General features: G+C 45.0%; 1 protein-coding gene, 2 non-coding genes and 1 pseudogene across 3 annotated transcripts; 3 read left to right on the top strand and 1 right to left on the bottom strand.

The window, feature by feature from the left end:
* Positions 1–27431, top strand: part of LOC129473563 (uncharacterized) — a 687223-nt pseudogene that overhangs the window by 96951 nt on the left and 562841 nt on the right.
* TRNAV-AAC (transfer RNA valine (anticodon AAC)) lies at positions 305–377 on the top strand. The gene has a single exon. It is a non-coding gene; the product is annotated as a tRNA-Val (tRNA).
* On the bottom strand, positions 7192–7265 carry TRNAI-AAU (transfer RNA isoleucine (anticodon AAU)). Its single transcript has one exon. It is a non-coding gene; the product is annotated as a tRNA-Ile (tRNA).
* On the top strand, positions 17509–25495 carry PRSS16 (serine protease 16). Its single transcript, XM_055264184.1, has 12 exons — positions 17509–17578; positions 17653–17819; positions 18617–18716; positions 18875–19004; positions 20664–20787; positions 21023–21100; positions 21198–21245; positions 21749–22039; positions 22806–22947; positions 24690–24869; positions 24984–25129; positions 25246–25495. Exons 1-12 carry the CDS (start codon positions 17509–17511, stop codon positions 25312–25314), a joined length of 1545 nt encoding a protein of 514 aa, XP_055120159.1. The 3' UTR covers positions 25315–25495.

Raw genomic sequence — 27431 nt, 5'->3', positions numbered from 1 at the left:
AAATGAACATCAGAGCGTCTTATGAGAGCAGAGAGCATAGAACATACCAAAAAAAAAATGCATTGAAATAAAATTTCCCAAGAGACTGCCTGCTATTTCCCTGCCCTGTGCTTCTGAAAGAATTGAAGCTTCAGGAGAAGCATTTGCTTGATTGCGAGTTGTCGGGTTTTAAATTATGGATTCTAAGAATTAGAAAGTGTAGGGGAAAATATTATCCCTCTGCCAAAGATACACCCTGAAGGAACGGATAAATTTAAAGTTCATTTTAACTAATTCGAAAGTGAAAAACAGTTTTACCAAGTAAGTTTCCGTAGTGTAGCGGTTATCACGTTCGCCTAACACGCGAAAGGTCCCCGGTTCGAGACCGGGCGGAAACAAAGTGTAGCTGTGTCTTTTTGGGTTTTTTTTTTTTCTTTTCTTGAGACGGAGTCTTACTCTGTCGCCAGGCTGGAGTGCAGTGGCGCGATCTCGGCTCACTGCAACCTCCCACTCCCTGGTTCAAGAGATTTTTCTGCCTCAACCTCCCAAGTAGCTGGAATTCGTGGTACGCACCACAACGCCCAGCTGATTTTTGTATTTTTAGTAGAGACGGAGTTTCACCATGTTGGCCAGGATAGGATCGAGCTCCTGACCTCGTGATCCACCCGCCTCGGCCTCCCAAAGTGCCGGGATTACAGGCCTGAGGCAGTGCGCCCGGCCCATAGTTGTTTTGTAAAATTCTGAATCTGTTTATTTATATATATGTGTGTGTGTATGTGTGTGTATACTCACATACTATATATATATTATATATATATATAAACATTATATATATAAACATATATACATAAACATTATATATATAAACATTATATATACATAATTTTTTTTTTTTGAGACAGAGTTTCGCTCTTGTTGCCCAGGCTGGAGAGCAATGGCACGATCTCGGCTCACTACAACCTCCACCTCCCGGGTTCAAGGGATTCTCCTGCCTCAGCCTACCTAGTAGCTGGGATTACAGGCATGCGCCACCACGCCCGGCTATTTCGTATTTTTAGTAGAGACGAGGTTTCTCCATGTTGGTCAGGCTGGTCTTGAACTCCCTACCTCAGGTGATCAGCCCGCCTCGGCCTCCCAAAGTGCTGGGATTACAGGCGTGAGCCACCGCGCCCGGTCAGTCAGAACTTTCAATTAAAAGAATGGTAATATAACAAGAGCAGAGCTAAGACTGACTTTCTCACCCGGCCCTCTCACCCAGCCCTCAACAAATACTCGAGTTCAAGTAGTACCTGTTTCATTAAAGATACTGTGCCTCGGCCCGGCGTGGTGGCTCACCGCGCCTTGGCCGGGCGTGGTGTGGCTCATGCACGTCATCCCAGCACTTGGGAGGCCTAGGCGGGTTAATCATCTGTAGTCAGGAGTTCGAGACCAGCCCTGGCCAAAATGGTGAAATCCCATCTCTACTAACAATACAAAAATTAGCTTGGCTTGGTGGCTCGCGCTTGGAATCCTACTCGGGAGGCTGAAGCAGGAGAATCACTTGCACCCGGGAGGTGGAGTTTGCCGTGAGTCGAGATCCCACTGCACTCCAGCCTGGGTGACTGAGGGAGACTCCATCTCAAAAAAAAAAAAAAAAAGATACTGCACCTGGCTGGCGTTGGCCTTCTATAGGAAGAGATGCGGTACTCTTCTGTTGAGGGCAGAAAGAGTTAGTGAAGTAACGTTAAGTTTTTTAAAGCTCTTTCCACAGTTCAGTGGAGAATATTTTGTAGAGAGAAAAGAATGGAATTAAGGAGATCTGTTAAGTTCCTTTCATCAGAGATGACTGTGGCTTGAACAGTATGGTGGCAGTTGAGGTGGTGAGAAGTAGTCAGAGCCTGGTTATATTTTAAAGATAAAAGCCAAGAGGAATTTCAGAGAACATGGATGTGAAGAGTGGAAGAATAGAATCGGTGATAACTCTGAAGGTTTTGTTTTTTTGTCTGAAAAAATGAAAGGATGCAATTGCCATTAACTGAAATGGAGAAGAGTTGGTGCAGCAGGATTATTAGGAGAAAAAAATGAGAGTCCAGTTTTAGACATGCTAACTGGTATACCATAAAACATTTAAGTGTAATGCCGAGGAATCACTTGAATACACAAATCTGGAGTTTAATGGAGTGGTCTAGATTGCAGATTCAAATTTATGAGTGGTAGTTATATAAACATTATTTATGCCATGAAAATAGATGAGTGAGTGTATATAGGAAAGAGGTCCAAGGACCAAGTCCTGAGGTATCCCATCATAAAGCTGGCTGGTGGAAAGAGGAGAAACAAAGGCTGTTGAGAAGAAAGAGCCAGTGAGAAAGACAGAAAATCAGGACAGCAGTGTCTTGGAAATCAAATAAAATGTTTTAAGAAGAATAATGTGCTTATTGCCCCTGAGAAGTCAAGAAAGATAAGAACTTGGGAGTGATCATTAATTTTAGACATGTAAAGGTCATTCATGGCTTTGACCAGAAGTTTCCATGAAGTGCTGATACCAAAAAACCTGAAGGTGGTGGGTTTCCAAAAGAAAGGGAAGCGAGAAACTGCAGATAGTAAATCTGAATAACTTTATAGGAAATTTTTAAAGAAAGTCATCTGAGAAATGGGGCACTAACTAGAGAAAAATGTTGACTTAAGAGAAGCTTTTGTAAGATAGGGGTCAAACTCCTGACCTCAGGTGATTTGCCAGTCTTGGCCTCCCAAAGTGCTGGGATTACAGGTGTGAGCCACAGCCTGTCCAATGTGGTGAAACTCCGCTCTACTAAAAATACAAAAATTAGCTGGGCATGGTGGTGCAGGCCTGTAATCCCAGCTACTCAGGAAGCTGAGGCAGAGAATCACTTGAACCTGGGAGGCAGAGGTTGCAGTGAGCCGAGATCGTGCCACTGCACTCCAGCCTGGGCAACAAGAGTGAAAGTCCGTCTCAAAAAAAAAAAAAAAAAAAAGATAGGGGTCAAATGTCATATTTAAATGTTCATAGGAATAATCCAATAGCTAGGAGAAAATTGCTGAGTTCAATGTAGATAAAATTCTCTTTATGTCATTAGTAATTCACTGATAGGCGTATGGGAAAATTACTCTCCCTTCAGGAGAATAAGGAATTTTTCAAAGCTGTCTAACAGCAACAAGTCACCAGTAAATTTTGATTTCATGTTTCTCTTCTGTTATTTTTTGTTTTCAAGACAAAGATACTTGAAGAGTCATTCTAGAATAGCTATGCTAAAATTTAAAATGATGGAAGGAATCATGAAAAGTCCACTATAGAGCAACAGACTTGGCAGTCCACTAGTTTGCCATGTCATTGGTGTCATTTAATGGACACTGCTCCACCTCCAGCCTATCACAAAAATGATCTATATTCTTCAGAAGTGTCCATATTTTCTTACATGTAATGCCGACTCTCAAGCTCAGGCCATATGTAATTGCCTTTTTAAAAGCAGTTAATCCATTAGCTGTCAAGTAATCTGTGAGAAGACCTATGAGACCTTCAGTTAAGAAAAATAAATAAGTAAAAATAAAAGCTCTTCCCAAAAGGGATTCAAGTATTTAGATAGGTAGTCCACATGGATTCTTAAACGGTACATTGAAACTGGAAAGACTAAAGATAATCAGATAGTAGGCAGACATAATAGATTCAAAGAGAAAATGACACTGAAAGAATTACTGATTCACATTCCTCCCCAATTGATAGAATATAGATCAATGAATTACTGCCCTTCAGTGGGGTTGAGATAATCTAGACTTTCTATAGATCTTATTAAATTAAGAGATACTTTGAGCTGGATTATAGATGACCTTATTGCTAAAACCCAATGTGGGTAACTCCAACTACACCTAGCTTCCAGATATTAGAAGGAGGGAAAGGAGATGGAGGGAGGGAGCTTACACCAAGTAGATCCTGCCATGAACTTTCGAAAAGGAAAATGGGTCGTTCCAGTTCTAATGACACAACATATCTGAAGTCCCAGACCTAAGGTAATCTTTGCTCCTCTCTCACAACCTCTCTTCAAGCATGTGTCCTCTTTTCTTTAGACAAAGAATTTAATCACTCATTCATTCACAATAAGTATTTATTAAATGTATACTATGTGTCACATACTGTACTAAGCACTGGGGTAACATCAATGAACAAAATAAAAAGAAATCTTTCCTTTCTAATGGCAAGGTTAACAGGCTTTTTTAAAAAAGTAAAGCATAGGCCAGGCGTGGTGGCTCACACCTGTAATCCCAACACTTTGGGAGGCTGAGGCAGGTGGATCACAAAGTCAGGAGTTCAAGACCAGCCTGGCCAAGGTGGTGAAACCCCATCTCTACTAAAAATACAAAAATTAGCTGGGCGCAGTGGCAGGCGCCTGTAATCCCAGCTACCCAGGAGGCTGAGGCAGGAGAATTGCTTGAACCCAGGTGGCAGAGGTTGCAGTGAACCAAGATCTCGCCAATGCACTCCAGCCTGGGCAACAGTGAGACTCCATCTCAAAAAAAAAAAAAAAAAAGAAAGAAAGTGTATATAAAATACATGATGTGATGACAAATGCTAAAGAGAAAAATTAATCAAGGATAGACATTAGGGTTGAGATTTTATTTTTAATTTCTAAATGGAGTAAATGTTATATTTGAGCAAAAATATGAAGAAAGAAAATGAATTAGCTATGGGGATATCTAGGTAAAGTCATTCCAAACACAGGAAATCGTGCCTACAAAGACCTTGATGTGTTTATCTTATGTATTAGAATAATAGCAAAAAAGCTAACTTTGCTGATGTAGAATGAATATTTTAGTGTACATATCAATTATCTATTGCTACAAATATACCTCTTAATAAACCACCTCAGTAGCTTAAAAAAATTCAGATCTATTTAGCTCACTAGTTCGTGGCTGATAGGTTGGGATTGACCAGACAGTTTGTGTCCCAGCTGGGGCCCATAATCAATCAATCTCCATATTGCATTATATATTTTTCCAAACCCATAGAATGTACAACCCCAAGAGTGAACCCTAATGTAAACTATGGATTTTGGGTGATAATGATGTGTCTATGCAGATTCATATGTACAAATGTGCCACTCCAGTGTGGCTTGTTGATTGTGGGGAGGTTGAGGAGGAGAATTAGGCAGGGTATATATGAAAACTCTCCCTGTACTCTTTCATCCAATTTTGCTGTGAACCTAAAACTGCTCTAAAACATTAAGTCTATTTAAAAACAAGAAACAAAACAAAACAAAACAAGCAAGCAAAAAGAGCAAAGGGCTTACTCAAGAATCTTTTTTGTCGGGGCTGTGCGTGGTGGCTCACGCCTGTAATCCCAGCACTTTGGGAGGCCGAGGCGGCCGGATCACGAGGTCAGGACCATCCTGGCTAACACGGTGAAACCCCGCCTCTACTAAAAATACAAAAAATTAGCCGGGCGTGGTGGCGGGCGCCTGTAGTCCCAGCTACTCCGGAGGCTGAGGCAGAAGAATGGTGTGAACCTGGGAGGCAGAGCTTGCGGTGAGCCGAGATCGCGCCACTGCACCCCAGCCTGGCGACAGAGCAAGACTCCTTCTCAAAAAAAAAAAAAAAAAAAAAAATCTTCTTTGTCGTATATGCTAATATCCCCAAAGTCATGATGCTCAGTTTAAAGAAAGAGTGGAAGGTCACTACAAGGTCACCTGAAGAACAGCATGGATAAAGGGAAGGGAGCATAGTTGGGGTTTGTTTGTTTGTTTTGAAACGGAGTTTTGCTCTTGTTGCCCAGGCTGGAGTGCAATGGCGCGATCTCGGCTCACCATAACCTCCGCCTCCCGGCTTCAAGCGATTCCCCTGCCTCAGCCTCCCGAGTAGCTGGGATTACAGGCATGCGCCACCACGCCCAGCTAATTTTGTATTTTTAGTAGGGATGGGGTTTCTCCATGTTGGTCAGACTGGTCTTCAACTCCCGACCTCAGGTGATCCACCCGCCTCAGCCTCCCAAAGTGCTGGGATTACAGGCATAAGCCACCGCCTCCGGCCCAGAACTGGTTTTCAATCAGTTCAATCTGTCAGTAACAATCGCTTTTGTGAGCACACTTTTGAAAACCAATCAGTGTCTGCTCTTGGCTTCCGAAAGTGAGCTGATCAAGGATGGACTCACACCAATAAACATACCTCTGAGTGCCGACCAAACAATGGCAGTCTCTGACAAGTAACCATGCTCCCATAGATTATATCAACCTACTGAAAGAAAGATCAGCCATCTGTTCTGTTTTCAGGGACTATATTTTACAATATAGCTCTCCCTTGAATGAGCTTTGATTTTGTCTTTTTAAAGTATCTAGCGGTGGTTTCGTCATCCTTTGAAAATGCCCCTTTGTCAAATCGTCTTAAGTTTCGTTTCTTGCTGGGATTATTTTACCATTTATTTTTCATATCTGTAATTCTATGTATTCTATGAAATGATATAATCTTTACAACCACTTTATTTTGCTGTAAATGTAGACCTTGGCAGGCTTTTGCTCCTTTGTATATGTTTATCAGTCAGACTGGGCAAACCAAATCCCAATGTTTGAAAACACACTCTAATGGCGAGTCTTCAACAGTCACTCCACAAATATTTATCGAATGCCTACTCTGTCTTCAGAGCCATTCTGAGACCTGGTGATCTAGAAGAAAAAAGAAAAAAATTATGTCCTCAAAGACAAAAATTCTGATGAGAACAGACTGAGAATTTAATATGAAAAAAAGGAAAGCAAAATATGTATGCATTGTTTCCCATTGTGGTTATCTTAATAAAAAAGATCAATTTCAACAGTGTTCAAAAGATAGCTCCGGGGTGAGGAGACCATCAGATAGAGCAAGCACGTGACATGCACAAGCAGACTCCATAGGCTGGATACTGAGAAAGGGACCAACAAAACATGGGAGTTCAGATGGACAGCGGGCATCAGACACACATCCAACCCCAGTGCTACCCCCTTCTCTAACACCCTCATTTTCTTCACTGAAATTTCTGTCTTAGGGCGTCATGTCACTTGTTCCATAAGATTTTCTTTTTTCTTTCCCAAGCCGCTTTAGAGGAGTGCAAGACTGAAATGGGTAGGTGTCACTGCTGAAGAAGAAATGACATCAACATTTAATTCCTACTTTCAGTTGAAGAGCCTGTTATTTCCAATGTGTAGCTAGATGTGAAGTGACTGCGGCAAAATTGGAGAGAAAAGGTGAGAACCCCTGTGGCCCGTACGGGGATCGAACCCGCGACCTTGGCGTTATTAGCACCACGCTCTAACCAACTGAGCTAACCGGCCACCCGCAAAATGTTCCTTCTTTTAGTTTTAAAAAAGCAAAATGTTTGTTGTTTTTGTGTTTCTTTAAAACTAACGGATCGGAGAGGCTGAGGCAGGAGAATGGCGTGAACCCGGGAGGCGGAGCTTGCAGTGAGCCGAGATTGCGCCACTGCACTCCAGCCTGGGCGACAGAGCTAGACTCCGTCTCAAAAAAAACAAAAACAAAAACAAAAAAAACTAAAGGAAATTCTTTTCCTCTCCTCAAAGAGATGTCTTTTAAAATAACTTTAATTACGACTACGTAATATTGTTTCTCCAAACTTCTGTTGGTGTTTTGCATTTTCCTTTCCTGCGCTCCCGCAAGGAAGAGGGAAAACAAAAACAAAAACAAGGACAAGGCCAAAAACTCTGACTCCAGCAGAAAGGAACTTCGCCTGTCCCGTGGAAAATGAGATTTTCTCAAACTCACCTATTCTGCCCGGAGAAAACACTACAGAGAACCATTCACGAGAGGGGCTTCCTTCCTTCTGACCCTGCGAAGGGTCCAGAGACTCGGGGTATGATCTGGAAGCAGAAGCTGGTCGTTCTGAGTTTTCCATCCAAATGGTTTGATTATGAAATTGACTCACCACGCGGAATGGCTGGTGGATTTGGCTCGCGGCATGAGGAATCCACTACATACTGGAAGGAAGAAAATCTCCGGCAGATACGCCTCGCAGGTTCATAAGGACTGGGGAGGTACTCCTTCTCTCTGGCCCCCTCAAAACGCCCGGTGGTATGTCTGTTGCTCCACTACGCGTTATTATAATTAACTGCTTGTGTTACTCTTTGTGCTGTTTTGCTCTTCATTCTCCTGGTACCTTGGGTGCCCGCACAGCATGGTAGGCTGCTCAATAGTTTAATGAATGGGGAAAAGGTGTGCAGAGGTCATTTCTGCTGATTATCAAGACTTCAATTTTTCGAAGTGGAGCACGAGGATCCTCTAGGCGTCAGGCAAATGTCATCAGGAGTCTCAACGTCTTCCCCCAAAAAAACAATATTTTCAACAGAAATCAATTTACCTCCTCATTGGTGGTGGAATGGGAAGACGGTGGAGAAAGCTGTCCTTTAATAACAGCTCAGAGGTCTCCGTTCTCCAACAAAGGACTTTGTGCGTACCTTTCCTCTCCCAGTTCCCGCCGCTATGGCTGTTGGAAGACTAAGGACTTCCACTCAGCCGGGCTTCGGCGCCTCTTCCTGTCCGGGCGCGGCTACGGTTCCTGGTACACATTCGCTGCGCCTCGGGCAGCCTAAGGGTTCTCAAGTTCAACAAGGTCAGCACTCAGTTCTTTTCAGACTGCGAACACACTGGCGATGCAAACAGGGTTAAGCTGGTTCAGGTATGCATGTGTTGAAATAGACAAGTCTGCGCCCTAGAGCCCTCGCAAAGATCCCGAACAGGCAGCTCTTTTTCCTGGACAATTTCCCAGGAATTAAGAGTCTGGCTCAGCTCTAGTTTGGTGTCCGGCTCTAGTTTGGTGCCCAGCAAATAAATTTCGAGTGGAAAGAGGAATTCAGACCATTTCTGGAGTGACAATGGCATCCACGAGCGAGTGCTCTAAATTTTCGGGCCACTTGGAGGTTTCTCGGATTTCTATTTTGAGGACAAAGACGATAACGCTAGCCTCCATGACCCTGCTGAGTATCTAGGAAAACTTTCAAGAATTCGAGGGAGGCCGTGTTGTAATATCTGGTCTGAGTGGCCCTCTTTGGATTTGAAGGCTGTTTCCAATAGACACAAGATAAAAACTGAAGATTTAACAGAGCTTAGTCGTTAGCCAAGCTGGACCCTTAGGCTTCAAAATATTGTTACCCACCGTCCTCCCCAATTTTTAAAAACTGTGTACCCCCATACACATTTTTGACAAATTAATATGTACCTTAAGATTAAGCAGATGTTTTTTCTTTGTATTATAATTATTGACATTTTTAAAAATTAAAGTGTTGCATCATTCTTGAATACGTTGAAGATTATAAATTTTGAATAATGTAATAGTTTTATGCTTAAAATTATTTTAAGTTTTCCATAGCCTACTTACCTGCAACAACAACAAAAATATATATGTACATTACTATCAATTTGGGGGATGGCACAGGCTTTCTTTTCTTTTTTTTTTTTTTAGAGAGAGTCTGGCTCTGTCGTCCAGGCTGGAGTGCAATGATGCGATCTCAGCTCACTGCAACCTCTGCCTCCCGGGTTCAAGCCATTCTCCTGCCTCAGCCTCCGGAGTAGTTGGGATTACAGGTGCATGCCACCATGCCCGACTAATTTTTGTATTTTTAATAGAGGCGGGGCTTCACCATGTTGGTCAGGCTGGTCTTGAACTCCTGACCTCGTGATCCACCCGCCTCAGCCTCCCAAAGTGTTGGAATTACAGATCTGAGCCACTGCACCCGGCCGGCTTTCATTTTTATGAGATCCTCTGCATTGAATTATCATTAAAATTATTACTTATATACAATCAAGCATAACAATAAAAATATTACGAATTTGGAAACTAATCAGTGAGTATAAAGGTGAAACTAGTTGGATATTTATCTAAATTACACAATTGGGCTTTTATAATTAGTTCATGTAATTGTTGATAAATAAATGTACACATTGCCATGGTAAGTCATTTCAACATTAGTTTTATGCCCAATTTATAACTACTGAGAAAATGCATTTTAGTATACAAATAAATGAAAATAGATCAGATTTTGTTACACAAATGTCTCAGAATTATTTAACAGTAAGTTATTTGCCAAAAATCACATAGTAACCCACAATAAATAATTACATTTTACACTCTATCCTAGTTGAGAACTTGACTAGATTCTCCCTTAATTTGTTTAAACCAAATAATTGGAAACTTCCTGACTTGCTAAAGGATAGTTACTTAGCAATTAGAACAATTCAATTGCCTGGGAAAGACTCTTCCCACCCAGGTCTTTCCAAATGTCCTTGTGTTGAAGTCCAGAATATTTTGCACTTTGAGCTAAAGAACCTTGGTCATATTGAGAAGAGTGAGAGAAACACGGGGGGTTTTTTGTTTGTTTTTTGTTTGTTTTTGTTGTTGTTTATCTGTTTTGTTTTTGAATATAAGAAAGGCCATTGAGAAATTGCACACCTTGATATCAGGAGTGTTCTCAGACAGATCAATTTTAGAAAAAAATCTATATGGTGGTTGATGATAGCGCAGTGGTGTGATCTCGGCTCACTGCAACCTCCGCCTCCCGGGTTCAAGCAATTCTCCTGCCTCAGCCTCCTGTGTAGCTGGGATTACAGGCGCGCCCTACCATGCCCGGCTAAATTTTTTTTTGTATTTTTTGTAGAGATGGGGTTTCACCATGTTCGTCAGGCTGATCTCAAACTCCTGGCCTTGTGATCCACCCGCCTCAGCCTCCCAAAGTGCTGGGATTACAGGCGTGAGCCACCGTGCCCGGCCGGATCTTGCACTATTTAAAATTAGATCCTCTTGTGTTCTCAAGGGTAAAATTAACCTAGTTTGATAACTGCTGCAGTAGACCACTGGACCTCATTCTCTGAAAAGATATCCACCATCTATCATGTCCCACTACTTTGTGGTACCCATACTCCTTAAGGATAGGTTATTACTGAATGTTTAAGTAATTTCACCATGGCACTTGGTTAATAAGTAGCCAAGGCATATGAAAGTCATCCCGTTATTGCCTTTGGAAATCAGAATTGAAACATATTTGAATTTGTGCCTTTGTAATCAGTGGAGAGAACGGGACAGATGTAACTAAACTCCGAGTAACACTAGGAAGTGGAGAGAGCGGGACAGATGTAACTAAACTCTCAGTAACAATAGGAAATATATTAAGCATGCGCATTAACAGGGTAAAAGCAACTTGTTATATGAACTACATATATGTAGGATTTCGGTCAGGGTGGTGGGAGAAGTTATAAGAGAAAATTATAGTAAAAACGCAAACCTTCTTGGAACGCCAGGAGGTTTTGTAAAAGCTTTAGGAAAGGTTTATGGCTGAAGGCAGCCTGATCCTCTTACCTTGAGCTAATAGTAAAAAGCAAATAACAAGGAGATGTAAAGAAACTGATCTAGATAAGTTAGTTTACTTAGGCCTCCAACCCTGGCCTTTAATCACCAGCAGGACTGCTCTCTCCGGGGAGGGTGACCATATTAATTAGCCACAAGTGTGTTGATTCAAAGCCTTTGCCATTAAATCTGTACTGAATAAATGCCCGCAGGGCCAGCTTGTCAGGGCCGGGCTGCGTACTCTTTAGAACACCCTCCTCGGTGTGTGCAAGCAGCATGCAACAACTCCTTCTGTGAACGCCCAGTCCCCTAGCCTGCTCTTTCACTGGGTATCTGTGTCTGAGTGCATTTTTTCATCCGACGTTCGGTCAGGGTCTGCGGGTCGCACCCGGCACATATACAGTGTTCATGTGAAAAGGCTTTTCATGATATCCCAAATCATTTCTAATTTGTGAGAAAAAACAAAAGTCTTACTTCTGAGCACCTTTGTGAGCGTCTGCCCTGCCATGAAAATAAATTTCAGTTAGAAGCAAGAAAATGGAGCTCACTTCTAGCTAAACATTTTAAAAGAAAAAGGACAGTAATGCATGTCAGTTGATTTGGGACTATATATATATAATTTTTTTTTTTTTGAGATGCAGTCTCACTCTGTCGACAGACTGCAGTGCAGTTGCATGATCTCCGCTCACTGCAACCTCCGCCTCCCGGGTTCAAGTAATTCTCCTGCCTCAGCCTCCCGAGTAGCTGGGACTACAGGCGCACACCACCATGCCCAGCTAATTTTTGTATTTTTAGTAGAGACGGGGTTTCACCATGTTGGCCAGGATGGTCTCGATCTCTTGACCTCGTGATCCGCCCACCTCGGCCTCCCAAAGTGCTGGGATTACAGGCACGAGCCACCATGCCTGGCGAGTCAACTATATTTTTTAAAAACCAGATTAATCAATAATGAAATTTTCACATATACAGCATAGACCTGAAAAAAACGTATGACTGACCCAGAACAGAAAGGCATTTAAAGACCTCTTCTATCCTCACTGGGCATTCACTCTATGGCCCCAGTACACTACCCGTCATTACCACCTGCACACCTGGACCTGTCTCAACCTCAGTCTCTCCCAGACAGAAGCTAACCTAGCAGAGACGTCATGAGAGTTCCAAGGTTCATTTTGGGGAGTCTTGATTCCTTTTCAGGTCTCTTGTAGGCACTAGAAAGATGCAGACCAGAAATAGCGAGATAACCAGGAGTTTCTTGAATTCAAATTCCTTCCACTAGTGCCTGAAGTTCTGGAGAAGAAGGCAACAGCTTCATAGCAAAAGGGAGTGACAAAGAAAGTGGCCTCAAGGAGAGGGCAGGAGATCTCTGAAAAAAGTAAAACTCCCAAAGGAAAAGGCAAGGATGGAGGGAAGATATGGGAAATATCTTTTGGACAGTGTCACTTTAAACAGATGGGTCTCCTTTCTCTGTGTAGCGCCAGGAACTCCAGACGCTTGAGACAGAGTGAAGGGCTGAGAGGAAATCAAGATCACGTGGAAACTCGCTCACACAAATCAAAAGATGCCCTTAGTTATCAGGTGGATTTCGCAAATAGTTTATAACGGTTGATTGAAGTTCATGAAAGCGCGCTGGATGGGGCGCGGGGGATTGAAATGAGTGAGCGCGCTAGTGTCCTGCCTGCGGATGATCACGAATCTGTTGGGCTGCGAATGGTTTAAAAAGGAAAACAATCTAGGGGATGGATTTAAAGCTTCCTAGAGCATCATAATGTATCCCCTGTTTGACTGCTCAAATTGAGATGATTTCTGCTAAGAACAGTTCAGAGGAACAAAAACCATAGAGAAGGTACGGGTACTGGAAGCAAACCCACAATTTTGTGGGCGCTAGGACCACACTCGAGCCCAGCTAAGCTACCAATCATTCCACTGACTTGTCTTTGCTTTGAAAACATTAACTTCATCAACATTCTTCTCATAGACCAGAAAGAAGTCCCTTCCCACCTTCCACCCCTGCCTCAATAAAAAGAATAACCTATTTTCGATTAAAACAAACAAACTTGGTTTTAAATCTTACTCACGGAGTAGACAAAGGATGCAGACGTTTTCAAACCGGCGGCTTCTGACTGGGGAATCCATGGAAATTTCTGACCCTCCTGAAGGACATCATGTCTATGCTCAGCAGGGGTCTGACCCGCTGAACTTCAGGCAGCAGGCACCAAGGCCCACAATAAAAAAATTCAGTTTCATGCCTGAAGGGATAATCTGGCAGCCTCTGGTCCTCTCTATTCAATGATTTTTCCTGGCGTCTTTCAGTTTTCACTTTTCCAGCGTGTTCATGTTTGAAATTGGAGACTTTCTACCTGTTTGGTTCAGGTTTCTGGAGTCTAAGAAATTACATGAACAAATGGTACAGCCACATTGGAAAACAGTTCAGTTCAATTTGCTTAAAAGTTAAATTTGATTTTAATATATGCTCTTGTAATTCCACATCTAGGTATCTACCCAAGAGAAATGAAAATGTATCTCAACAAAAAGACTAGTACACGAATGTTCATAGTGGCATTAGTCATAATAGCAAAAAGAGGAAATAACCCAAATGCGCATTGACCGATTAATAGATAGCTCAAACATAGTATATCCATAAAACAGAATATTATTCAGCCATAAAAGGAAATGAAATGCTGATACCTGCTACAACATGGATGAACTTCAAAAACATTATGCTAAGTGGAAGAAGCCAGACATAAAAAAGCATACATTGTAGAATTCCTTTTATACGGAATGTTCAAAAAAGGAAAATAAATACATAGAGAAAATACATTAATGGTTGTCTGTGGCTAGGGATAGAAATGGGAATTCACTGCAAATAGGCATGAAGAGACTTTTTGGGGGTCACTGAAAATGTTCTAAAACTGGATTCTGCTAATAGTTGCACAAATCTGTAAATATACTAAAAAACATTAAAACTTACACTTAAAAACTGGTGAATTTTATGGTATGTAAATTATACCTAAAAAAAGTGATTTTTTTAAAAAAATGAGTTCAAGAGTCTTCTACAGTGGCTGTTTCCTTTTACATTTCCAATGCTTGTATTGCCTATCTTTATCAGAGCCATTTTTGTCAGTATGAAGGATTATCTCACAGTTTTAATTTGCATTTTAGTGGCTGGGTGCAGTGGCTCACGCCTGTAATCACAGCACTTTGGGAGGCCGAGGTGGATGGATCTCTTGAGGTCAGGAGACGAGACCAGCCTGGCCAACATGGTGAAACCCCGTCTCTACTAAAAATACAAAATAGCCGGAACCTGTAATTCCAGCTGCTCGGGAGGCTGAGGCAGCAGAATCACTTGAACCCAGGAGGCAGAGGTTGTAGTGAGCCAAGATCGTGCCACTGCATTCCAGCCTGGGCGACAGAGTGAGACTCTGTCTCCAAAAATAAATAAATAAATAAATAATTGCATTTTAGTAACGACTAATGATGTTGAGCATCTTGTCATGTGCTTATTGGCCATTGGTATATTTTCTTTGGAGAAATGCCTGTTCAAACCCTTTTTCCATTTCCAATTGTGCTATTTGCCTTATTATTGAGTTGGGATAAAGATCCCTGTCTTTCCAGTCTAGCAATTAAAACGACTAAGTAAATTGGCATTTATCAAAAAATAAATTTAGAAATTTACTAATACTTTTTTAAATATGGGTTCTTACTGTGTTACCCAGTATGGAGTGCAGTGGCTACTCACAGTCTCGATCACAGTGTACTGCAGCTTTGAACTCCCAGCCCTCTCGTCCCAGCCTCCCAAGTAGCTGAGAATACAGGCATGCACCACCACACCCAACTTTAAATTTACTTATGTATTAATGTTTTAAAGGGACCCTTATAGCAACATATCAGTCTTTTTATTTTATTTTATTTTATTTTATTTTTTTGAGACGGAGTCTAGCTCTGTTGCCCAGGCTACAGCGCAGTGGCATGATCTCGGCTCACTGCAAGCTCCACCTCCCGGGTTCAAGCGATTCTCCTGCCTCAGCCTCCTGAGTAGATGGGATTACAGGCGCCTCCCCACCATGCCCAGCTAATTTTTGTAATTTTACTAGAGACAGGGTTTCACCACGTTGGCCAGGCTGGTCTCGAACTAATGACCTTGTGATCCACCTGCCTCGGCCTCCCGAAGTGCTGGGATTACAATCGTGAGCAACTGCGCCCGGCCATATATCAGTCTTTAAATAAAAGCCAAAGCCCTTTCTATGGCTTGCCAGCAGGGTTGAATCTCCGATTACTTCTCTCTTCTCATCTAATTCGAATTCCTTCATTGACTTTCAAGCCCACTAACTGTTGATGTTCCTTGGAGGTGCCAAGCAGGTTTGTGACTCAAAGTCTTTGCACCTGCTCTTTCTTGGGCCAGAAACCCTCTGACTCCAGATAACCTCATGCTCCCCCCAGCTCCTCATTCTTACCTCAAGTATTTTTTTTTCCCTGCCTTCCTCCCTCCCCACTCACTCCCTTGCCTCAGCTCTTAGGTCACATTCTTAGGGAATTCTTTCCTGAGCAGAAAACTAATGCGTTAATTAATCAATTTATCCCTATAGCTTTTTGCTCATTGCATATTCATTGAGAACCTATCAAGTGCCTTGAAGTAGTTTGGGTGTTATGGGTACACCAGTGAACAAAACAGACAAAATTCCTTCCCACAATAAGCTTACTTCCTGGGGAATGGTTTGGGAGAGAAATGCAATAAAATGTCATCACTATCAGGGAGTGACAACAGAAGGATCAGGGGACAGGGTCTCAGGGGTTGTGCCATTTTATAAGAGTGGTCAGGTAAAACCTATTTGGTAAGATAAAATATATGAATGGGGAGCTATAGGAAGTGGTAAAATAAGACTCGCAGATATTTGGAGGAAAAGCATCCCAATGAGAGCAAAAATTCTAAGGAAGGAGTGTGTCTTGTGAAATATGAAATAGCCCAATGCAGCTGGGGCAGTGAACCCAGGAGGGGTAGGAGATGAAATCATGACAGTATATATAACAGGGGGCCAGGTCATACAGAGTTTTAAAAACTGTTTTCAAAACTTTAGATTTACTTTGAGTAAGATGGGGCATCAGGGAAGTGTTCTAAACCAGGGAGTGAATGATTGTGAATGATTGGGCTAATATTTAATTCTATCTCTCTGTCTGCTGAGTGTAGAATAAGTCATGAGGCAGAAACAAGGGACCAGGTAAAAGGCTTCCATGATATCCCAAGTCAGAGATGATGGTAGCTCAGCAGTGGTAGCACTGAAGGTAGTGAGAAGTCATCCGATTCTGGATATATTTTTTAAACTTATGGGAATAATTTTTTAAATGTACAATATTTCTCATAGTGAATAAGTCCTATGAAAAAGAATTAGGAATAAAGTTTGAAAAGGAATAGAAGAGGGCCATAGGTTTGGCAATTTTTAAAAAGCTGACCATAGAAGACCTTTCTGAATGAATGGCCTTTGAATAAAGATCTAATTGAAGTGAGGGAACAAACCACGTGGGTATATGGGGAAATCACAATCCACAGGGTGGGAACAACAAGAATAAGAACCCTAAGGCAGAAGCAAGCCTGGTATGTTCAAAGAACTGTAAGGAGTCTATGGACAGTGTGAGATTGTGCGTCAGAGAAGCTCGGGGCAGTGAAGCAGAGCAGAAAGGGAGGGGGCTGGAAAATAGACAAGGTGAGATTGGGAGACAAAGAGACGAGTATGGACAGAAAGACTGAAAAAGAGATGGGGGACTGAGAACAAAGAGAGGGAAAGACTGAGTGTGGGAACAACTGAGGGGTACTAAAGATATCCTGAGGGGCAGAAAGAAAAGACTGAGAATAAGTGGGCAACTGGGGTTCCAGAGGAGGTGTTGAGGCGGGGAGAGACAGAGGTTGAAGGACAATAAGGCATGCAAAGGAGGAATCCGAGATAAAGAGAAGGTAGACTGAAGAGCGGAGAGGAGGAGACTGAGACAGCGAGGGCTGAGGGAAGAACAGGCTGAGAGGCCCAGAGAGAAGGAACTGGGAGTTCCGATGCTGCATCAGCAGCCTCTGTGTACAGACTCTGGCGTCCCTGCCCCGCGTTCGCAGTTCCTACAGACGCTTGACCTGCCAGGAAAGGAAAGAAACCTGAGCCTCTGCTGAAAGGTAATGGATTTAAAGCCTGGCTGCTGAGGATAAGATAAAGGTCCTCCTGGGGGAGAACAGAGTCCTGAACACCATGGCCGTCTGGCTTGCCCGGTGGCTGGGCCCTCTGCTCTTGGTTTCCCTCTGGGGACTCTCGGCTCCAGGTAAGAGGAGGCAGAGGGTCAAGCAGGGCATCCTAATGGGGCCAGCCTGACTTCCTTCCCTCCATGTCCCACAGCCTCCCTTCTTAGGCGCCTGGGTGAGCACATTCAGCAGTTTCAGGAGAGCTCTGCCCAGGGCCTGGGCCTGAGCCTGGGGCCAGGTGCTGCAGCCCTCCCAAAAGTGGGGTGGCTGGAGCAACTGCTGGACCCCTTCAACGTGTCCGACAGACGATCCTTCCTACAGGTGAGGCCAGGAGACGGGGAGTCCACTGCCCATCCTGCCCTCTCCTCAGTCTCCCTCATCTCTTCCTCAGTCTGCACTTTTTTCCCTCTCCACACCTCAGTTCTCCCCATCCCTCTGCTTGAATCTCATGTTATGCTTGCTGTCACTATCCCTTTTCCTGCCCTTTTTAGATTTGGCCTTATTCTCCCCTCTCCTCGGGGTCCCACTCGTTTTGTCCCTCAGATCTTGCCTTTCACCATTTCTTTCTCTCTGTCATTCACATTCACTGATCCTCCCTACCCCCTTGTCCCTGTCCAGACTGGACACAAAACCTACCATCAGGTCTCAGTAGGTAGCGGAAATTTGAACCAGCTTTGGAATCAGACCTAGCTCACAACAGGCACTCAAAGATATCTACCAAAAGAAGGAAAAATTCGCCATTTTTCAGTGCTTCCTCTGTATTTAGTCTCCAAATATCATCCCACTTGGATCTTATTCCTAAATCCATCTGCATTTATTTCTTATTCTACAATTATTACTTCAAGAAATAGCAAGTTCCTTCAATGTAAGAACCACTCCCTCAGTTCTGGGGATATAAGAGTGAAAAACCAGGCCAAAAATTTGCTGTTGTAGATTTTGCTTTCTAGATGAGGAGATGAACAGGAGAAAAGTGAGCAAGTAAATAAACAAGCTCATTTCAGATACTGTTAAGTACATAAGGAAAGATCCATTAGGGAGAGAGACTGGAACAAATGAGGAATCGAGAATAAATCAGGACTCTCACAGTGCCATTTCTTCTTCCCCATCCCACCTCTTAGCGTTACTGGGTGAATGACCAACATTGGGTTGGCCAGGATGGACCCATATTCCTGCATCTTGGAGGTGAGGGCAGCCTTGGGCCTGGCTCAGTGATGAGAGGTAAGAGGCAAGGTTGGGGGAAAGAAGGAGTTGGGATGCTGGTGGGGACCAGGAAGGGGAGCTGCATATTGCAATGCTGTGAGACCTGAGGAGTGCAAGGGCTTAAACTCAACTTGCATTTCACATCCCCCCACCCCCCACCCATACACTCTTCACAGGCCATCCCGCAGCCCTGGCCCCAGCCTGGGGTGCCCTGGTGATAAGCCTGGAACACAGATTTTATGGCCTGAGTATACCTGCTGGAGGCCTGGAAATGGCCCAGCTCCGCTTCTTGTCCAGCCGCCATGCGTGAGTGGAGGAAGGGAAAGTGTTTATGGTCAAAGGACGGGAACATCTGTGCTTTGGCATCTCTGCGTCTGTGTCTCTCTCCTCCACTGTCTGAAGTCAACCTCTGAGTCTCTGGTTCCCTCTGTTTTCTTCTGTCTTTCATAGTGTCTTGTTTTTTCTCTTTCCATTTCTGGGCCTCTGACTCTCCCTATTTGTCTTTCTCTTATCCTGTATTCTTTCTGTTGCTGTGTCTCTGTCTGAAGCAAGCCACTGTATCACTGTGCAGGCCACCAGCATTCCTTATCTGGATTACAGCCACAGCATTCTCATGATTTTCCCTGCTCTGCCCTCGACTTCCAGGTGGAAATCAGAGTAATTCTGTTAGAGCATAAACCAGGTCATGATCCTCCCTGGCTTAAGTCCCTCAGATGTCTTCTGTATTGCTCAGAGTAAAGTCAAAGCTTTTATAGTGGCCATGGGGTCCAATGGGTTTTGGCCTCTAGTTAACTCTGACCTCCACTCTCTCATTTTCACTGCGCTCCAGCTACACTGAGGTCGTCACTGTCCTCCAGACTTACACGCACATTCCTGCCTTGAGCCTTTGAACTCATCCCTCTGCATGGCGTGGCCTTCCCCCAGATATTTTTATGGCTCCCACCCCAGCCTCCTTCAGTGCATCTCACTCCTGTTAACGACCCCCACCATTTTTCCAACTTTACTTCTGCTTTTTGTTTCTTTCATCTGCTTTATTCTTACAGAACTTAGCTTTTTCTTTCCTCATTGGTATCTCCGTCTGTTTCTGTCTGTAACAGTCTCTTTGCCTGTCTGTCTCATTTTCTCCGTCTCTGTATCTACATCTGTGCCTCTTTGTCTCCATCTCTGTCTCTCTCTGCATCTTAATCTTTTCTACAAGCTAAACGGTTTTCTATTTTTTTTTTTTTTTTTTGAGACGGAGTCTCGCTCTATCACCCAGGCTGGAGTGCAGTGGCGCGATCTCGGCTCACTGCAAGCTCCACCTCCCGGGTTCACGCATTCTCCTGCCTAAGCCTCCCGAGTAGCTGGGACTACAGGCGCCCACCACCACGCCGGGCTAATTTTTTTGTATTTTTAGTAGAGACGGGGTTTCACCATGTTAGCCAGGATGGACTAAACGGTTTTCTAACTGCAGCAGGATGGCACCAACTGCAAGCCATTCAGAAAGGTTAGGGAAGAAAGAAAGCCCTTGGGAGGGGAAAGAGGATGTTAGACATATCCAAACTTCACTCTCCATTTCTCTTTGTGTCTGTTCGCTCTCCCAATACCTTCTAACTCATCAGGTTAGGACCCCTCCTTCTCCTCTGAGTAGCCCTCCTTGAGTGCCCTCAACCCTTCCCTACATTTGTCAGGTTTTCATCTAAACTGACTTGGAAATTTTTCCTCTCCTACCTAAAACGAGAAGGGAAAGAGGGTGGTGGCTTTCTAGAAAGTGGACGAGGACAGGGTCTCCCTTGGCCTAGGCACACAAGTTCTGGGACGTGTATGTGGCTTGGAGAACCCTTGGAAACCCATCATGAGAAAACAGCCCTGGCTTCTGGCCAGATTCACCCATTCATGTCTCTGGATCCGAGTTTCCCCCAGAATGGGGAAATCTTCAGGGATTCCCAGCGATGAGGACCGACCGAGTCCCCCCTTTGACCCTAGGCTGGCTGATGTGGTCTCTGCCCGCCTGGCACTTTCCCGCCTCTTTAACGTCTCCTCCTCCAGCCCCTGGATCTGCTTCGGAGGTTCCTATGCCGGCTCCTTGGCCGCCTGGGCCCGGCTGAAGGTCCTGCGACTCCTCCGGGTGGGCTAGGGGGCGGGAACTCGGACTCCAGGGCCCCAGTCTCAGATAATAGGAATACCCTCCCACCACGCCCCTACCTTCCTCCCGCCCCCCAAGAATTTTGCACAAGCTGTCCTCATAAGAGCCCAAGATCACACAGCGAGTGAGTGACACAGAGGCAGGAAGATATGCGATTCCAGCCCCTCAGCCCGCAGGCTAACGGCGTCTCCTCCCTTAGTTCCCACATCTCATTTTCGCGTCCGTCGCCTCCTCCGCCCCGGTGCGGGCCGTGCTGGATTTCTCCGAGTATAATGACGTAAGGATGGCGAGCAGCAGGTGCGGGAGGAGGGGGGGTCCCAGTGGGCGGAGTCCCTTGACATTTCCAGATACCTTCCGCTGCGGTCCGCCCACAGGTGGTATCCAGAAGCCTAATGAGCACTGAGATCGGCGGGTCCCTGGAGGTAGGAGGTGGGGCCTAGTCCGAGGGGGACTTGGGGGGAAAAGAGGCCTCGAATGCCAGGGAAGAGAAGGCCAGAGAAGGGCGAAACCTGCAACGTGGCGGGGTCTAAGGAAGGTCGGAGCTCGGGGGAATACGCAGGTTTTGGAAGAAGGCGGGAGCTGACGAATAAGCGGGGCACCAGGAAAAGAGGAGCTCCCCAGAGAGGGCGGGGTTTGGGCAGGGACAATCCTATCCGGAGGTGAGGCTCAAGATGGGGCGGGGCCACAACGGAGGGCGGGGCCACAATGGAGGGCGGGGCCTGCAGGGACTACCCGAGAAGGATGGCTGCGAGACGGGGACCTGGGGGCGGGGACCTGGGGGCGGGGGCCTGGGCCAAGAACTCGGTCTGCACCCTCTGAGTCCCGCTGGGAGAAAGTGGGGAACCCAAGGAGCACGCAGGTCCTGGGAAGGGAAAGCCGAGGCCCAGCCTGAGTCTTGGCGGACATCGCCTCTTGCTTCCCACAGTGCCGGGCGGCGGTGTCCGTCGCCTTCGCTGAAGTGGAGCGGCGGCTGCGCTCGGGTGGGGCGGCTCAAGCAGCGTTGCGGACGGAGCTGAGCGTGTGCGGGCCCTTGGGCCGCGCTGAAAACCAGGCGGAGCTGCTGGGGGCGCTGCAGGCACTGGTGGGAGGTGTAGTGCAGTATGATGGGCAGGCGGGAGTACCGCTAAGCGTGCGACAGCTCTGCGGACTTCTCCTCGGGGGCGGGGGCAACCGCAGCCACTCCACGCCCTACTGCGGGCTTCGTCGGGCAGTGAAGGTGAGCACTCCCTGGCACAGCTGGGAGGAGTCAGCGGACAAAGGTTCCTGCCCCACTTCCGTTGTGTGATCTTGGGCAAGCGAGAACCTTCTCTGAAACTTCGTTTTCTCATCTGTAAAATGGGGATAACACTTCACAGGGCCGATGGGAAGATAAAATGAGGCGGGTCATGTAGAGCAATCAGCTGGGAGCCTGGCACACAGTGTGCGAATGTTAGAGACTGCGATTATTACCTATTTTCTCTATCTTGTCCTGTTCTCTTTTGGGGGGCCTGCAGGAGTGCGTGGCACATGGCAAATTCTCACTTAGTATTTTTAGAATGAATGAAAAAATGTATCTCTGGGGATAGGGTTCTTCTAGGTACCTGGGCCTGCAGCCTCTAAATCCAAACCTGCAATCCAGCTGTCGCTTTTCCAGCACTGTCTGGACCAAGTGCTGCATGAAGTGCTTCACATATATTATTTCATTAAATTCTCAAGAGATAGGGACTATTATTATCGCCACTTACAGAAGAGGAAACTGAAGTCTGAAAGATTATCACTTGCCCAAGCTCTCACAGGTAATAAGGTCTCAGTCTTCTAGTGCCTTGATCTCTAACTCACAAGGACCCAGGCATCCACCCCCTCTGACCACTGACTCCCAGGAGAACTCAGGAACTCACCCTTCTATTTCTCACTTTTGACCTCTGGGGACATAGGCCTCTGCGCCCTGGCTTGCTGGGAAGAGAGGAGGAATTTATGTCTTATGTATGTACATTGTTCCCTAGATTGTCTTGCACAGCCTGGGCCAGAAGTGTTTAAGCTTTTCCCGAGCAGAGACAGTGGCACAGCTGAGGAGCACAGAACCTCAGCTGTCTGGTGTGGGTGACCGGCAGTGGTTGTACCAGACATGCACCGAGTTCGGCTTCTGTAAGTGACTGGCCTAACCCTAACTTTGTCCCCTCAAACAACCTTTTTACTATGCGCAGAGAAGTCATCTTACAGGTGGTCTGGACTCATTTTGACCTGGCTCTCAGGCACTGTGTAACCTGCAGATGTTGGGCTGGAGAAGGTGGAAGCCATAGGAGTGTGCGCATGTGCTTGGCCCTCACATACCTCCTCACGCACACACTGAGGTCTCCACTTAAGTGATCTTCCCTTCAGCCTGTTCTTTCTCTGTGTCGCCATTCCAGGGATGGCCCCCTTTCCCCATCCACCAGACTAGAAACTTGAGCCTTGTTTTAGTTGCTTCCTTCCCATTTTCTAGCTACCCTGTCAATTACTGAGTCCCCCTCACTCTGCATGGACAACTCTACAGTCCATCCCTTCTGCTTTCTGTGCCTACCTCTGCTGTCCTGCTAGGAACCTCCATTCTTTCTTGCCTGGATCCCTTCCCAGCCTCTTCTCTGGTCTCATAGTTTTCACTTCATCTGTACAATCCAACTTTTTCATAGCATCCACAGAGATCCTTGTAAATATAGCCTTGTCCCTCCTGTACTCAAAACCACAGCTCCTCAAAGACCCCAGGGTAGTGTTGCTAGATACAATACAGGATGCCCAGTTAAATTTGAATTTCACATATACAACAGATTTTTTTGTAGTATAAGCATGTCCCAAATACTACATATGGTAAAGTTAAATGTTCAAACTCCAGCTCCATTTTCTACTCGCGATCTTGGGCAAACTTGGGCAAGTAACTTACTTCTCTATGCCTGTTTCCACATCTATAAAGTGGGAATACAAGCAATATTTCTCTCATAGGGTTGTTTCAAGGACTAAAGAAGGTAATATTTGTAACATTCTAAGAATAATGTAGGTCTACAGTAAGTATTCCATAAACCCCTTGCTATTGTTATTATTATAAGGCTTTACATATTTCAACCCTCTTAATACATTAGTCTTCCTAACACCTTAGGAACTTTGTACATGCTGTTCACTTTGCTTGGATTATTCATCTTCAAGTCTCAATAGGATGCCCTCCCTCAGGAAGCCATGATCCCTCAAGATAAGTCAGCCTTGCCACCTCCGACTTCGATAGCTCTGTGTTCTCTTTAGCATTTTACACAGCCTGTCATACATTTTTTATTGCCTATCTTCCCCTCTGGACTGAGTCCTGGGACAGCAGAGCCTGGAGCTGTCTTGGTTGCCACTATGTGCCCAATATTGTACAACATTTATCTGAGCACATGGTAGGTGGTCAACATATAGGGAGGGAAGGGATGAATTAATCTGATGTTATGGAAGTTAGCTTTACCCTGAAAGCACAGTGAGCTATGGGTTTTAAGCAGGGGAGACATAATACAATTTGAGCTCCGAGCGTTCCAGACCTTTGCACATGCTATTTCCTCTATTTACTATGCCTTCTCTTCTCTATCTTTGTTTGGCTCAGTCCTACTAATTTCTCAAGGTCATATCCTTTGCAGGATGCTTTCCCTGAGCCCATCATGTTTCCTCTGGGATCCCTGCCTTCTGGCCTTTTTCCATCACAGCCCTGATCACTCTGGGCTGTCACTGCCGGGGGACTGTGTGAGTCTCTCTGCCAGGACTGTAAGCTCCTTGAAGGGAGCATTAGAAATGTTCTGGTCATCACTGAGGAAAGCTTTGAAAATGATTATTAAAGGAGACTGGTGGGCTGGCTCTATACCCACACTTACAGGTATCTCCCTACACAGATGTCACCTGTGAGAATCCCAGATGTCCTTTCTCCCAGCTGCCAGCACTGCCCTCCCAGCTAGACCTATGTGAGCAGGTGTTTGGGCTCTCAGCCTTGTCAGTAGCCCAGGCTGTGGCTCAGACGAACTCCTACTACGGTGGCCAGACCCCTGAGGCTAACCAAGTGCTGTTTGTTAATGGTGAGCATTCTATCAAAACCTGGCTCCTAAGCCTCCACCTAGCCCCAGCTCAACATAGCCTCATCCTCTCCCAGCACCCAATCTACCTAGCCCCATCCTATCCTTTCTTTCCAGGGGACACAGACCCCTGGCATGTGCTAAGTGTAACACAGGCTTTAGGATCCTCAGAATCAGCTCTTCTTATCCGCACTGGCTCCCACTGCTTGGACATGGCACCTGAGAGGCCCTCAGACTCCCCCAGCCTCCGCCTAGGGCGCCAGGTAAGAGAAAAAAGGCTCTGAATAATTTGCATTCTCATTTGAATAATCATTTGCATGTTCCTTCCTTCTGCTGGTGCTGAAATCTGACTTTCAAAATTCTTCCCACCTCCCCACAGAACATCTTCCAGCAGCTACAGACCTGGCTTAAGCTGGCAAAGGAGAGCCAGATTAAGGGTGAGGTCTGAATTCTCATACCCTTTCCACTCCCTGCATGGTCACCTCAGTCCTGGACATACTTGTTCACTGAACAAAAGAAAGCAGCTTGTTTTGAAAGAAGAAACTCCCAGGAATTGGGATTCAGCACCTGTTCCGCATGTAACTGGAATGTGTCTGCAAACATCCTTATTCCCAACTTAAAGTGCTTTATTGCAGAGAGTTATGGAAATATAAGTGGATCATTATTCTCATTGTAAATATTGGTATTTTTAATGTTAAATGTCAAACAAATGTGACTTCTTATGCTGGTGCCCTCCCACTGCTGGTCAGATTCTGGTTCAAGTTCTGCCACTGCAGCTCCTGGGTTAGGGGCTTTGCTGTAAGTTTCTTTTTCTGGACTTTAGATCCTGAACCTGTCCTTGCTTCTCAGTTTCTCTCACTGTACCCCTTTCCCTCAGTCTCTTCCTCTCTCTTTCTCCATCACTATTTGTCTTTCTAATCTCCTTCTGTTTCTCTGAATATCTTCATTTCTATCTCTGTGTTTTTGTCTATTTCTCTGTTTATCTTTCTGTTCTTCCATCTGTGTTTTTGTTTCTGGCTCTCCGTCAGTGTCTTTGTCTCTCCTCTCTCTCTTGCGCTGCCCTGGCTATTTCCACTGCTCTATTTCTGACTCTCATTTTTGGTCTCTGTGTGTCTCCTAGTCACTTTCTCTCTCACTCTATCTCTGTCTCTATTTCCCTCTCTCCTCTGCTGTGTCCTCAATCTCTCTGTCTCCCTGAGGCTCTGTTTCTGTCTCTGATGCTCTTCTTCTGTGTCTCTATTCCTCTTCCTGTCACTTAACCTTTTCCTTCTCTATCTCTCTCATTTAGTCTTCCTTCCACACCCTTCATTCACCATCTCTTCCCACAATCAAATATCACTCCCTGGTACTTCCAGCTTCCAACCCTAGGGATTCATGGTTCTGGTGGAGACTCCTTCTTCCAGGGCCTTGGCAGGATAGGGCTAATCCCAAGGGTACCTGCTTAGGCTATGTTAGCTGTGACAAGAACCTGCCATAGATTTGCACTATTCTTTCCTAAAGATCAATTGTTTTCAGCAATAAATACTTCTCAGCTTTTTGTACGTCTTTGTATGCACAGAGATGGTAGTTTTAGAGTTTTTTCCAGTTTCATATTTCCTTGGTGGTAAGAGGCAACTTCCTCATGCTGTCATACCAGAGTCAATCTCCACTACAGATTAGTTCTGCCTGTTCTTGATCTTTATATAAATGGAAACATGCAGCATATACTATATGTTTTTGTGTCTAGAAGTTTGAAATCAAGGTGTCAGCAGAGCCATTCTCTTTCTCACAGCTCTAGGGGAGAATCCTTCCTTGCTTCTAATCCTTCCTTGACCAAAAATGAGAGTCAAAAATAGAGCAGTGGAAATAGCAAGGGCAAAGCAAGAGAGAGAGGAGAGACAAAGACACTGACGGAGAGCCACAAAAACACAGACTGAAGGACAGAAAGATAAACAGAGAAACAGACAAAAACACAGAGATAGAAATGAAGATATTCAGAGAAACAGAAGGAGATTAGAAAGACAGATAGAGAATGCTTCTGTGCTTCTTCTGGCTTCTGGTGTTTGCCAGCATTCCTGTGTTCCTTGGCCTGTAGATGCATTACTCCAGTCACATGGCCATTTTCCCTGTGTGCCTTCACATCACCTTCCTTCTGCACGTGCCTGTCCATGTGTCCAAATTTCCCCTTTTATGAGGATACCAGCTATCTTGGGCTAGGCTCAGCCTTTTAATCTGATTTTAAGTTGGTTACCTCTGTGAATATGCTGATTCCAAATATGGTCACAGATTGAGGTACTGGGGATGAGGAGTTCAATATATCTTTTTTGGGGAGAAGGTAGGACACAGTTCAACCCATAACACCACCCAAATGATAACAAGTGAAGGCTATTTATTCAGAACTTGCTATACCAAGAGAATCCACCATCATCACTTGTGTTTGGCAGAGACTCACAACAGGCAGAGGAGTGGGAAAGCGCTATAGTGGAAAAAAGAGAAGGTTCTAGGTATGCCTTAACTGGAGGCTGTGGCATGGGGAAGCTGTGGGCAGACTAACTAGAAGAGGGGCATCATATGTGATTGGTTGGG

This window comes from Symphalangus syndactylus, chromosome 23, assembly GCF_028878055.3.
Source record: "Symphalangus syndactylus isolate Jambi chromosome 23, NHGRI_mSymSyn1-v2.1_pri, whole genome shotgun sequence".
NCBI classification, from domain to species: domain Eukaryota; kingdom Metazoa; phylum Chordata; class Mammalia; order Primates; family Hylobatidae; genus Symphalangus; species Symphalangus syndactylus.
This window is presented reverse-complemented; position numbering and strand designations above follow the sequence as displayed.

Bases quoted from the DNA above. Each gene is read 5' to 3' on its own strand.
- PRSS16 (XM_055264184.1), top strand. From the start codon at position 17,509: ATGGCCGTCTGGCTTGCCCGGTGGCTGGGCCCTCTGCTCTTGGTTTCC. The intron at 21,101-21,197 runs GTAAGGATGGCG...GTCCGCCCACAG, and splicing joins ATTTCTCCGAGTATAATGAC to GTGGTATCCAGAAGCCTAAT. The intron at 22,040-22,805 runs GTGAGCACTCCC...ATTGTTCCCTAG, and splicing joins GGCTTCGTCGGGCAGTGAAG to ATTGTCTTGCACAGCCTGGG.